This window comes from Myotis daubentonii, chromosome 16 (genome assembly GCF_963259705.1).
Source record: "Myotis daubentonii chromosome 16, mMyoDau2.1, whole genome shotgun sequence".
In the NCBI taxonomy this organism is placed as follows: Eukaryota; Metazoa; Chordata; class Mammalia; order Chiroptera; family Vespertilionidae; genus Myotis; species Myotis daubentonii.
Window position 1 is genome coordinate 21045346 of NC_081855.1, and position 14140 is coordinate 21059485.

At 38.0% G+C, this 14140-nt stretch overlaps 1 protein-coding gene across 1 annotated transcript; it reads right to left on the minus strand.

The window, feature by feature from the left end:
* Nucleotides 1–309: 309 nt before the first annotated feature.
* ASPA (aspartoacylase) lies at nucleotides 310–13587 on the minus strand. Its single transcript, XM_059669097.1, has 6 exons — nucleotides 13198–13587; nucleotides 10285–10480; nucleotides 8529–8622; nucleotides 6691–6798; nucleotides 2114–2223; nucleotides 310–1095 (listed from the first exon to the last, which is right to left on the minus strand). Exons 1-6 carry the CDS (start codon nucleotides 13428–13430, stop codon nucleotides 898–900), a joined length of 939 nt encoding a protein of 312 aa, XP_059525080.1. The 5' UTR covers nucleotides 13431–13587; the 3' UTR covers nucleotides 310–897.
* Between the last annotated feature and the right edge of the window lie 553 nt (nucleotides 13588–14140).

The window sequence follows — 14140 nt, forward strand, 5'->3', positions numbered from 1 at the left end:
GCATTTAAGAACCAGAGACCTGGGTCTGGGCACATTTCCACTAGTGTCCACTGTTCGCTGCTATTTCTGTCTTTACTGCCTATGCTGTGGGGACCCAAAGACTTCCTCATATGTTGGTTGCAAATGAGGGCAAGTGCGTTCTTTCAAAAGGAGAAGTGACAGCTGTGAGGAATGTGCCTCTCCCGACTTTCCCAAATTGGGAAGGAACCTTAGCTTCTCAAGAAGGAGGCTCGCAGCTCCCTGAGGTCAGCGCAGAACAAGTGGACAGGCCTGAGCAGCGACGCTTTGTGAGGGTTACTGTCTGTGGACAAAGGGCATTCAGAGATTTTTATTTATTCATAACGTCACTTTTACAATCAGCCCTCATTTCTCATTCACATGTAATCTTCAAAAGAGCATTTAAAAATCTCTTATTGATATTACAACTAAAGTTCATAGGTTGGATTATCATTCGTCCAACTATGAAAAATTTAAAAACTGTAAGTCTGCATCATTGGTTTCTAGCAGCATTATACATTACTTAAAAATATATTTAATTTTTATGCTCGAGTTAATAAGTTTTTGTATATAGTACCTATTTCAACTTAAAAATTTAAATTTAAAAACTTTATTAAGAATGTTAAACAAAGTATAATGTATAAAAAGCTTTATAGAAATAAGAAATACACCTCTTTGAATAAGCTATGTACACAATATGCTACCTTTAAAAGATATCCATTAGTTAATTAATTAATTCATTCAAGAATGTGCCCAAATGCCCACTGTGTGCAAGGCCCCGAAGGAGGTGCCGGGGATATGAATAAGGCACATTAAATCCAGCGCAACCCTACCCTTTGGGGGCTTACAGACTGCGGAGCTTTTCAAGGTGCTGCCTAACAAGTGAACCAGAAGTGAGGTCTAATGTAAAGACGAGCGAATACTTTTCGCCTTGAGTGTTAGTATAGTTGTCTTGGCAAAAGCTTCTTTCTTTTCATAATATGCAGCCTCATTTACAAACGTCGGGTACACAGTACAGTCTCCACCTAATGGGATTGTCTCTCCATCAAGAGTTAAAAACACCGGATCCTCAGGGCGCAGTGGTTTCCAGTCTTGATCCTCTCAGGAAACAAAACACACAAATTACATTCGGTTTCTCTCCTACTTTAAACATTTTTGTGTGAGGCTGTAGACAACTGAAACATTTAGCACCGGATTCTGTCAAACGAGATACAAACCTCCTACACTCTGCCAAGAGCCCCCCACTCTCCGTCCCCCCCTTTCACTATGCTGTTATTGGTCAAACCAGACAAGCAGCAGATATTGGGGACCTGAGGAGAGTCAGGAAACCGCAGAAAACATTCCAAAGAAAGAGGCTTTGATTGTTGTGCTCTAACTTACTCAGCGGTGATCGCAGGGAGGTGGCAGCAGTGTGGTGAACTGCAGAGAACATTAGCTCTGGGTCTGCCTCTGATAGCTCGATGGCTGTGGGGAAGATCTAACTTCTGAGCTTCTGCTTTCTTATGCTAAAATGAATATAATCATTCCTACCCCACTTGGCAGGAATTTTACCTTCTTTGACAGCTCTTGTCTGACCACCCCTCCCTGCCTCATTATTCTCTTAGAGCATCTGGTTTTCTTTATTTTAACCTACACTTTAGACTTTAGTCTATCTAGACCAGTGGTTCTCAACCTTCTGGCCCTTTAAATACAGTTCCTCATGTTGTGACCCAACCATAAAATTATTTTCGTTGCTACTTCGTAACTGTAATGTCGCTACTGTTATGAATCGTCATGTAAATATCTGATATGCAGGATGGTCTTAGGCGACCCCTGTGAAAGGGTTGTTTGACCGCCAAAGGGTTGCGACCCACAGGTTGAGAACCGCTGCTCTAGACTGTGACTTCCACAAGAATATACTAGTAGACCATGTTCAATGAGGTATCCTACAGCCAGCACAGGATGCACTCAGTAAATATTTATCACATGAAGGTATGCACACCTTGCTTACACTGCAGTGTGTTTGAGAATATAACAAATGAGCCACCATATGTAAGACCCTTCATCAACTATAAAACTACTCACTGGGGGCGGGGGGCTCATATTTTGAATATCTTAAAGAAACAGCAAATGTTACCTGCAGATTAGGGTGGATAATAGCAGCAATTTCTCCATTTTCATTCCTGGGATAATCAACTTTCTCCATTATTTTATAGACTTCAATAGCACAAGGGGGAAATTCTTTCCCTATGGCAAAAAACAAAATGTATAAAATGGCAACTGAAAAAAGGAAGTTCATACTTTAAGGGAAGAACAATAACCAAAAAGTGAAGACATACAGTTGCGGATTGAATGTCACATGTAATTGGAAAAAAAAAAAAGAAGACAGTTACAGGGAGCACACATGATGTCAGTTGAGGATGTTCATAAATAACATGAAGCCAAAAGATGTTCTCAAATTATTCCTATCAACACGTTCACAAGTACATTGCTGGAAAGCGGAAGAAAACACCTTAAAAAGCCAGTGTGAGAGAAAGAGCCTGGGGCAGGGAGTCAGGACTCCAGGGCTCTAATCTCCTCACTGTGTAACCCTGAGCAAGAGGCTTAACTTCTGGAGGCTCATGTTCTTTACCTGTCAAAGGAAGGTTTGGATCAGCTGGTCTTGGAGCTGCCGTCCAGCTCTGACATTCTATGCCTGCATATGCTCAGGAGACTTCTAGCAGGTTAGGTGACTTCAGCATCATGCTCCTTCTCTTAACTAAGTACATTAACCACTGGACAGATCTTGGGATGCAGGCAGTCTGCCACCAGTGGAGTCCAACTTCCAAAGACGTAGCAACACGAAGCAACCCAACGCCCAGAAACTTGAAAAAGGAGTAGTTTACATGCACCAGACAATCTCTGAGCAAACAGGATGAACTTCCATCAAATGTAGAGCCCACAGTGAGCTATGGTTGCAACTCAAAGGAAAACCTTCCTTTGCCCTTAGAGCAGAAAGTACAGCCAGGGTTGGGAGGTGGATATCCTGTGGTCACTTCTGTATCAGTTAGATTTGGCTGCTTAACACACTATCCCAAAACTTCGTGGCGTAGAACCATGATCCTTTAATTTATCTCATGGTTCTGTGGGTTGGTTGGGCAGCTCCTCTGGTTTAGGCAGGCTGGGCTGACTTCTAATTGGCTTGCTCATGCATTTGTGGTGAGCTGGCAGGTCAGCTGGAGGCTAGGTGATCTAAGATGGCCTTCCTCTCACGTCTGGCATTTGACAGGCATCAGCTGGAGCTGCAGGACTATTTGCTGGGGTGTCAGAGTCAGCTACTTCTCAGCTTCCCATTGTCCAGAAGCATATGGTAGACTGATTCATATAATGACTGTGCGGGGTTCCCAGGGCAGCAAGAGAGCAAGCCCCAAGGTGCAAGTCTTTTTCAAGCCTCTTCTGTGACACAAAATAAGTCACGTGGCCAAGCCAAATTCAGGGGGAAGAGAAATTGACTCCATCTCTTGGTAGAAGGATTTAAAACATCACATTGCAAGGGCATGGATGCAGGGAAGGAAATAATTTGTGGTCATTTTTACAATCTATCAAACCTGTCAAGGTGAAGATGGAAACTTATCAGACGTCACCTTTTTAAACCTGAAGCTCCATTGGGAGGAAAGGAAAAAGAGGTAGGACACAAAGGAGTATGTTTGTTGCTACTTAGAATCTCAGAGTTAGAAGGAGCCTCGAATGCCTGACCTCATCGATCTCGGGTATTCTCCATATCTTTCAGGCCAAGTGTGGTCCATTCCACTGCTGGTCAGCTTTGTTAATTGGAAATTTCTGTCTCCAGTTAACTTGATCCCACTGATTCTATTCTTCCCTCTGAGTCACAGAAAACGTGTCTAACGGCTCTCCAGTATAACACTTCTGAAGCTCTAAAATAAAATCACCCTTAAGCCTTCTTTCGGCCAGTCTCAGCATTCTGAGTTCTATCAACCACCACTCACATGTGGCAGGTCCATGAGAATATATGTGAAGGTACTTTGTAAACTGAAGTTCTATGTGCATCTGAGGGATTACTTTTATCATGGTTTTCAAACTCTTCAACATTCTCAACTTTCTCCTTGGCTAACCTCTACTTTATAGACATTCCTCCTGAAATAGGGACTCCAAATCTATCCACAATTCTCCAGGTGCTATTTATCCAAGGCAAAAAAGAGACCATCACTGCCCTCATCCTGGGATTTAAAAAAACAACAACATAAAAGCAAAACTTTGTTCCTGATGTATTTAACCTAAAACATCTGGTTTAGACAATTGTTAAAGATTGTCAGGACTTTTTGGTTCCACCTTCTGAACGGATATTTTCTTGCAGGCTTCCTGCCACCTATCACTTATATAAAGGCGTGTCTCATCCAAGTCACTGATAATAATGTTGAGTAGCACAGAGCCAAGGATGGCGCTCTTCTGCACATTTCCAGAGACTTTTCTCCAGGTGGTTATGATCAGCATTCTTTGGATAATGGCGCTCTTCCCACATTAGGTAAAAATCCACCAAGATGGATAGTCTAAACTAATAGTGGCTTAAAATGTTCGAATCACAGAATCCTTTGCTTAAAAGAAATGTTACAGGGTAAGAGCAAAAGATCAGATAGAAGAACTGCTCTGGTTAAAGGGCAGGGGTTTGGCTGTCATGGAGCTACTAGGACAACTCCTAGATCCCACCCCTCTGATAGGAATCTATGGACTATGATTTGAAAACCATGTTTTTCCACTCAGGTTTGTTGCCTTCTACACAGGGCATCACTTCTTAGCATACTATATCCCACACTTACTATCTGAAGGTGTGATTAAGTGGTGACCTTTCCAATACCAGGGCCATTAGACGTATAGAACCTGTTCTAAGACAAAGGTGGTGACAAGCTAATTTTCAGTCTTTATGACTTTGGAGCCAAAGGATTCCCAAGCACAGAAAAAAATGCCAGTGATTGCAGTAAGGTGCACAGTCTGAACGTAAGGAATTATATTCCCCACAGACACTGAACTATTCACCAGCTTTGTCACTGTAATGACCCATTCCTCAACAACAATTTGAATTCAGCCTGTTGGAATAATTACTTACATAGGATGTCTTTTTAATTTTATTTTTATTATTATTTTTTAAAAAATTAAAGTAAACTTATTCTAAAAAATAATTAATAGACTACTTGTTTTTGCTTAGTTTTAGATTTACTGAATATATGAATAGATAGTACATAAAATTTCATATATCTACCCATTAAATTATTTCTTTTTTATATTTTAATTGATTTGAGAGAGGAAGGGAGAGAAAGAGAGAGATAGAAACATCAGTGATGACAGAGAATCATTGGTAGGCTGCCTCCTGTGCACCCCACACTGGGCATCAAGCCCACAACCCCAGGATGTGTCCTGACCGGGAATCGAACCGTGACCTCCTGGTTCATAGGTCGACCCTTAACCACTGAGCCACATCAGCTGGTCTTATTTCTTAACTACAACACATAATTCTTCTTGGAAACAATTAAAACAAATTTAACTTGTTTTTCCTCCTCCTCCTCTCCTCAATAATCACAGTTTGGTGTGTCTTCTTTAAGGACTTTCCCTGAACATTAACATATATATGAATACATATTCTAGCAAGTGTTTATTATTATTTTGGGGAAATTCGTATACTGCATGTTTTGGTCTGCAACTTGCTTTCTTTAATTAACAATGTATTTTGAAGCTCCTTCCATGGTGTATGACTGTTTACCAACTGATGGATACTCAGGTTGTTTCTATTGTTTTGTTGGCACAAGCAATGCTATGGAAGCCACCCTTGTAGATGACATATTGGGTGTGCATGTGTTTGTGTTTCTTTGAGATGCGGAATTGCTGCATCATAGGATTTGTGCATTTTCAAAAGTGGATACTGTAAAATTATTCTTTAGCATGTCTTTTCCATCCCCCTTTCCTACGCCCTTACCAACACAATATTATCAGGTTTTAATATTTTCCTCCTCTAATGGGAGAAAATGCTTTCTCCTTTTAATTTGCATTTCTCTAATTACTAGTAATATTGGACGTCTGTTCATATGCTTTTTGGACATTTGTATTTCTTAGTATATCGTTGTTTTTTAAAAATGGGGTTAATAGGAAAATTAGGAGAGCTTTAATTGGAAGTGGGTTTTCTTGAATGTGTCTATTTTGGTCATTGAGGAATGGCTGAAGTGAATAAACTTTTAAAAGACACCTAATATCCTGAGCATGGCAAATTTGACATAGGCAACAATTGCTATTTCAGTGTTTAGTGGTGAAGTTAGCATGTGTGCTCATCTCATCTACCTTTTCTAATATATATATATATATATATATATATATATATATATATATATATATACACACACACACACACACACACACATATATATTATTGATTTCATAGATGAAGGGAGAGGGAGAGAGAGATAGAAACATCAATGATGAGAGAGAATCATTGATTCGCTGCCTCCTGTACACCCACTACTGGGGATCGAGCCCACAACCAGGGCATACGCCCCTGACCGGATTTGAACCTGGGACCTTTCAGTCCGCAGGCTGATGCTCTATCCATTGAGCCAAATTGGCTAGGACCCATCTCCCTTTACTGATATATTTACACACACACACACACACACACACACACACACACACACACGGTAACCATTAAGATAACAACTCCCGCCTACTACTTACCTTCATTGAAATTATGTATAAAATCAAGAGCATATTTGATCATTTTTCTCATTTGATCCAAAATATCAGCTCTCAGAACTCCTTGAGGCTGGGGACCAACTTCTATACCTAGGTACAGAACGGGAGATAGTCACATTTATGTATTAGAGTATAAAATTAAGCATTTCAATATATAAAGATATAGAATTCCAATCATGAAAAATTGGTACAAAGTTAGGCCATGTAGCATCATGAAAAATTATGAGACATAATGTTGGGCAAAAAGTAAAGCCGAACATTTACATGTTCAAGTTCTACGCAAAGTGAATGAAGACTAGGAGGGAACATGAAAAATCAGTTACGTGACAGTTGCAAGATCTTGTTTTTTTTTTTCTTTAAATTTCATTCACTATTGCCAAAATTAAAAAAAAATCATAATATGGTCAAAGGGATGGGCAAATATATACTGCAATATAAAATGCTGCCAAACATATCAGTAGATATGTATTCTAGCTAAGAGCAGCATTGCCCCACAGACATCATACACCAAGATTGCTCTTTCAACGTTTGGGAATCATATGCTTTATTTGGTGTCACAGAGAAACAGGTTTTCTATCCCTTATTGTTAAGCATTAATTTATTTCAAATAATTACCTAGACTTGGATATTTAGCTTGCTCCAAATGATCCCTTGATTACCACCAAAAGTATCACTGATTAAGTAAGCAAAATAATTTAAAATTTGCTTACATTGTTTGACAACTTTTTTTTATTATATACTAGAGGTTTTTGCATGACTAGGGTCCCTAGGCCTGGCAGGCAATCAGGGCTGATTGGGGCCTTCTGGCTGCCGGCCAGCGCCTTCCTTCATTCCACACCACACCCTTGTGGTCAGCACACGTCCAGTCTCCCGGTCAAACTCCTGCAGGGACACTTTGTGTATTAGCCCTTTATATATATAGATTTTTATTGATTTCAGAAAGAAAGGGAGAGGGAAAGAGAGTCAGAAACATCTATGATGAGAGAATCATTGATTGGCTATATCTGAACATCTCCCAGTAGGGATTGAGCCAGCAACCCAGGCATATGCCCTTAACTGGAATCAGACCCGGGACTCTTTAATCCACAGGGCGGTGATCTATCCACTGAGCCAAACCAGCTAGGGTGACAACTTGTTTTGAAATTAAATTGCTCTTGGTAAAATTGTGACAGCCATTTTAATGATTATAGTGTAGTCTGCCAACCGTTATGCTAATAGGGCATTGAGGAAAGAGAATGGAATATAGAAAAAGAGGCTCTCTGTGTGAGAGGTTTATGAGAGTGCTTGCTTGCATGCTGGAAGTTCTGAAAAGTAAAGATGAGTTCACAGCCCAGTAACTGATAGGGCGAACACGTGAATGGATAATAGCTTATGGGGCACTCTACTGCAAAGAAGGGGCTAAGTGGGATGGTGGGAGAAGATTTTCCAGGGATCTTTTGTGTTTCTGCACATCTTACCAGCAAATCGCTGACTGCCTTGGTTCCAAATTATTTTTCAAGAACATTTGTATAGTGAACAGTATTGAAAAATAGGGATGATATCTTCCTTGGAGCAAAGGGCAGGCGTGTTTATTGTACATTATAAAAGACTCAAGTTCTCCCAGCTTACTGTTTCCCGCATGAAATGCAGAAAGTTGCTCAGTGAAACTGAGGGTATTTTATATAGTTTGAAGCTGCCCAGAGTGAGTTTGCTTACTACTTGATCATTATAAGTCACAGTGAGGAGTTAAGGTAGCTATACATATTTTTTAAAAATAATTTTCTCAGAGTTTCATGTAGGACATACTTTGTTCAGTTGTGACAATGTGAAATATGACTTACCAACAGGATACTTGGCTATAGAACGAGTGGTTGCATATTTAAGGGAAGGATGCTCAATAAGATAAATATAGCAGGGTAACGGAGCCAAAGAAGTCTGAAATGAATTGAAAACATCTTTCTTATTATGTCAAGACCATATGTTTTGTTTTCTTTGCTGCTAGAGAGTCAATAATGCCTTCAATACGTTTTATTATATCAACTAAAATTAGTAAGACAGCTTTATAAAACATACTCTAAAATCCAATATTGTTCTTAAAGCTTTGAAAACATAAATAAACTACATATAAATTGAATGATGCATAGCTTCCTGGGTAAAAAGTACATTAAATTCTCAAGAACCATGATTAAGGAATATGAAATAAATTTTCTTTCAGAATGGATTTGGTTATTTCTTTTTTTAAATCAGTGGTTACACTTACTGTTTAGCTTAGTATTGCTCTTAAAGAATGTTGTTTCTAAACCTGTAGTCCAGGTCTTTGAATGAGAATTCAAGACAGGCCTCTCAGTTTTGATAACAATGTCAGCTATGCTGCTTCCATGCCTGGCAATCAAAGCATTCAGCTTTCCTTCAATGAGCAATGAAGAACAGCTACACTATGATCTCCTACTAGAACTACCTTTGAGTCAAAAACTCAAAGGAAACAAAAATAATAGTTAATATTTACTGTCTTCCAGATATTAAGCTAAATGCTTTAAGTACTTTATCTCATTTAAGATTTTTAACAGCCATATAAGTAAACGTTACTATGTCAACTTTATCAAATGAGGAAAGCAATGTATCTTGTCCAAGGTTAGTGAATGAGAAAGCCAGGATTTGAACCCAGTTTCTCCTGGGTACATGGAACAAACTCTTCCCATTAAATCATACCAGCTCTCTGGAAAGAAGGAAGGGTATTTATTACACAATAATAAGCATGCAGATGATTATTTGTGTTTTTGCTTGGTTGTTATTTCCTAGCAATTTTTCTCTAGCTACATGCACTGTATTGCTAAATTTTTCATCTTGTAGATTTCTGAGCCTTAAAATGCTTAGCTATATGAAATATTGAAAGATCAGATGTGTGCGGGGGTATCTGAATCAAATGGAGAGAAGGACAGACTAAAGAGAGACAATATTTTTATCTTTGGTCTATAGCAGTGATGGTGAGCCTTTTGAGCTCGGCGTGTCAGCATTTTGAAAAACCCTAACTTAACTCTGGTGCCGTGACACATATAGAAATTTTTTGTTACTTGCAACCATAGTAAAACAAAGACTTATATTTTTGATATTTATTTTATATATTTAAATGCCATTTAACAAAGAAAAATCAACCAAAAAAAAAATGAGTTCGTGTGTCACTTCTGACACGCGTGTCATCGGTTTGCCATCACTGGTCTATAGTCAACATCAAAAAACTATTTTTGGAGCTTCCTAAAACTGTAATTGAACTACTTCCGCCACACCATTTTAAAGTTTGGTATTAATTTTGCCAAATAGCCTATGATTTGACAGCTGTCAGGATAAAAGATTTATAATTTTATAGACAGAAGAATCTATAAATGTTTTATGATTTTATTCACTGTATTTATCATGTGACTCATTTCCTCTCCCTTTTCTCCTGCTTGTCACCACAACCTCCATTCTGATGCTCCTCCACTTCCCCATCTCTCTTAGACCACCTTCCCCTCCTGACACTTTTCTGGTTGTTTTATATTTATATTTGACTTAAAAGTACAGGTCTTATGATAAGTTATAAATTAGTAACATTGACATTACCTTAATGTAATGAAACATCTGAATTAAAAAGTCATTCCGGGAATCTTCAAGAATAAGAGTGCATCCCATGTTAGAAGTAGTATTGTGAAGGTCAAAAATGATGTCATAGGAATCTTCACTGTCTTTTGGACCAAATAAGTGATTTATTTCTTGAGCCCTTCTCACTTCATATGGCAAATCCTCTGACATTTTTTTGCTGTTATTAACAAAAAGAAAAAGATTAAAAATATCTGTGGCTAATATAACACAAATATACAATAAGAACACAGTGTATAAGGAACCAGTTGACAAACTTTAATATGAAAAACCTGTGAGGGAAGTGGAACCCTATTTGAAAACTTTACAAATGAAAAAATACAATTTTTCTTTATTTGATTCTATGTACTGTTGCATCGGCATGATTACAAATGATATTTCATTATGTGGCTGTCAAAGGAAGGACATTTCAAACAGAATTTACCACTTGACTTCAACTTCAAACAAAATATAACCATTGATTTAATCAACAATTTCTTAGTAGTTATGTGCACTGAGATATTCTGGGCCTAGCCTAGGGGTGGGGAACTTTTTCCTGCCAAGGGCCATTTGGATATTTATAGCATCATTTGCAGACCATACAAAATTATCAACTTAAACATTAGCCTGCTGTATTTGGTTAAACATTTAGTTACTTCACCCCTAATGCCTTGGCAGGGCCAGACCAAATGATTTCCCAGGCCTTATACAGCCGACAGGCCGGATGTTCCCCATCCCTGAGATAGACAATCAGATGGAATTGTTTTTGTCCTACAGCTAATTCCAGTGCATAAAAATAGTTAAACTTAGAGAATGTTCACATTCTTAATTGAGGTCTGGGAACCACTAGTGATCTAGGGATAAGCTTTATAGACAAGTTTGTAAAACCTGAGAAAATGCAAAACTTTTGCAGGTATATGCATATTTTTTTCTGGGATAAAGCTTAATAGTTTTTATTGAATTCTGAATTGAGTCTCTACCTGTCCCCTTCCCCCTCCAATAATGGTTAGGATATATTTTCCTGCATTAAACCAACCATTTCCATATAATTCCATCTATGTATTTGAATTTCTTGACTATTTTTGCTACTATCTTCAAGAGACTTTGCATCTGGATAATTCCTGCCTGGATTGCTATCAAAAAGGTGGAGCAAAAGCTCTGAGGACAAAAGTGCATGCTAAGGATGGTGCAGTGGGAAGATGAGAAGAACCTGTGGCATTTATGATATAATTGAGCCACTGTATCTCTGGATTTATTATTTGTGAAAAAGAAAATCTTATTTGTTTAAGCCACTGTTTCTATTGTATATAACCAAACATAGTTCCTAATGAATATATACAGTGTACAGATGATGTGTTGTGGAATTGTGCACCTAAAATCTGCATAATTTGTTAAACAGTGTTACCCCAATAAATTCAATAAAAGGGAAAAAAATAACAAAAAGTTAATTCATGCCCTGGTTGGCATGGCTCAGTGGTTTGAACAATGGCCTGCATACCAGGGAGTTGTGGGTTTGATTCTGGTCAAGGGCATGTACCTGCGTTACAGGTCTGATCCCTGCCCCTGGTCAAGGTGTCTGTAGGAGGCAACCAGTTGATGTGTTTCTGTGACACTGACTTTTCTTTCTCTATCCTTTCTCTCTCCCCCATCCCTTCCACGCTCTCTAGAAATCAATGGGAAAAATACCCTTGGGTGAGGATTAAAAAAGTTAGCTCTCGAAACATCTCCATTAGATCCTTCCACTCTCACCTGATTTGCTTCTAATTCTCCCACCCAGTTGCTCAGAGTCAAGGCTTGAAGTTTTATGCCTCGAGCCTGAAGGTCAGGTCCTCAGGAAGAGTCCCAGAGGAGGAAGCTGAAAGAACAGGCAGGGGAAGATCCTAAAAGGTGCAGTCAAACTCTTACTAACATCTATCCTGGGTAAGAGATTTGTGACATCTGACATGAAGATTAAGCATTTTTGAAGTTAAAATTTTAGGATTGGATATACAAAGTATGACTGATGTCTAATTGTCCTGGAAAAAAATCTTTTCCGTAAAGTGAGGCATAATTGTACTAAAATTCGTGACCAACTTTTGATCTGAGGTGAGATTATACTTAAGTAACCTTCTAAACTCAAATGAGCATTTATTAGAAAATGAGTACATAAAGCAGTGCTGTGTTAGTTGTTCCTGGCCCCATCTTATATCTTAGCTACTCGTCTATGAACTCCGCAAGGGTAGAAACCATGTTTGCACATAGCTTTGTACTTCCACAGTACCTGGCACAGTGCCCCGTGAAAAGTAGGTGTTTAATAATATTTTTAGGTAAATGAAAGAATTGATTAAAAAGAAAATACTTAGGAGCCTACATATCTACAATAGTAGCTATAATAATGTAAACAGAGGCAAAAATAACTAATCAAAACATACCTGGAGTGTTATGGTTGAATACTTTCATTAAACAAATATTAATCAAAACATAACATTTTTCTTAACTAGAACTTTATGTACTATCATAAATATAGTTGCATGAAAACATAGCAGTGAATCGCTTAGAAAGCTAACAAATACATATGTACCCAAGAACAGTGACCAAACACTAATTTAATGTAAAAGACTATTAATTCTGTTCTTTTAAAGATAGATTTAAAAATAAAACTGTTGCTATTTATCTCAGTCTGTACAGATACATTTAAAAAATTAGTGAAGGATAGTCTGATGCTTAACAAGGTTTATGAAAGAGCATGTGAATGCCCAGTTTAGAGAAATGAATAATTCATAATGGAGTGTGATTAAAGTGAAAGTGATCTTATTCGCAATAGCCACGATATGTATAGACATGAATAGCACACATGTGTTTTCTCCCACATATACCACTTTTCACATACACACATGCGTTCACAATATATAGTCTTACCCAAGATTTCCAGGGTCAAAAACTCGATTCAGGTCACAGTCAATATATCTGGTACACTTCTTCACTGCTCTTGGGTTGGTGATAAATGGTTTTACCTCCAGTCCTGTTCTCTGAATCTCAGCGCCATTCTCTAGCCAGTGCTTAACCAGAAATACTCCTGTTAGCTCATTCCCGTGAGTTCCTCCAAAGATAGCAACCTTTTTTATGGGATCTTCAACAACATGATAAGTCATTTTATCAAGTAATTTTTATCTGATTTCTGCAATTCGGAAGAAAGAAGAGCAAAGAAAACTTACTTCCTTAAGAAAAGTTTAGAAATCTAAACCTGAATGAGACTTTTACCAAAGTGCAAAGTGCAGAGTTCTCTTGAGTGGAGTGTATTTTAATTTTCTGTTGCAAGTCTGAGCCCTGTTTATTATAGGGCACTCCCTGCTTTAGCCCTGCCCTTTACCATATTTGGATCAAAATATGCAGAGATTAACTAAAGTTACAGCTATTTACTTTAACTTCTAACTCCCTCACATGGTTGGTAGATCTAAATGCAGTGATAAATTAGTATCTCATAATAAGACAAAAATTGTGTTTTCAGCTAGAATGCCATCTAATGGTGCTGTCATGACCTGTAGTTATAAAAAGCTTATACTTTTCTAAATATAAAAATATAATATGCATATTGTTATTCAATAATATTTATAATTTCTACTTGTATTTAAAAAGATTTCTTCTCTGAAATGAGTGCAGGTACACCTCATCTGAGAGCATTTGAATCTTAGCTCTATAAACAGTTTCAAAGGCCGGTCCTCAGAGACCTCCTCTGGAACTGCATCCTTTCTTTCAGAATTGTTTTTATTGTCAGACACACAGGAACCAAATCAATGACCACGGGGACTTAAAAAGCTACTCTGAAACATGCCTTTAATTTATTTCTCATAAAGTTTTTGGT

What these genes read in the sequence shown, in the direction of transcription:
- ASPA (XM_059669097.1), bottom strand. Translation starts at nt 13,430, where the DNA reads ATGACTTATCATGTTGTTGAAGATCCCATAAAAAAGGTTGCTATCTTT. An exon ending in AGATGTTTCATTACATTAAG is followed by an intron (nt 8,623 to 10,284) that starts GTAATGTCAATG and finishes AATTCATTTCAG; the next exon opens with ACTTCTTTGGCTCCGTTACC. An exon ending in TTATCCACCCTAATCTGCAG is followed by an intron (nt 1,096 to 2,113) that starts GTAACATTTGCT and finishes GTTTCCTGAGAG; the next exon opens with GATCAAGACTGGAAACCACT.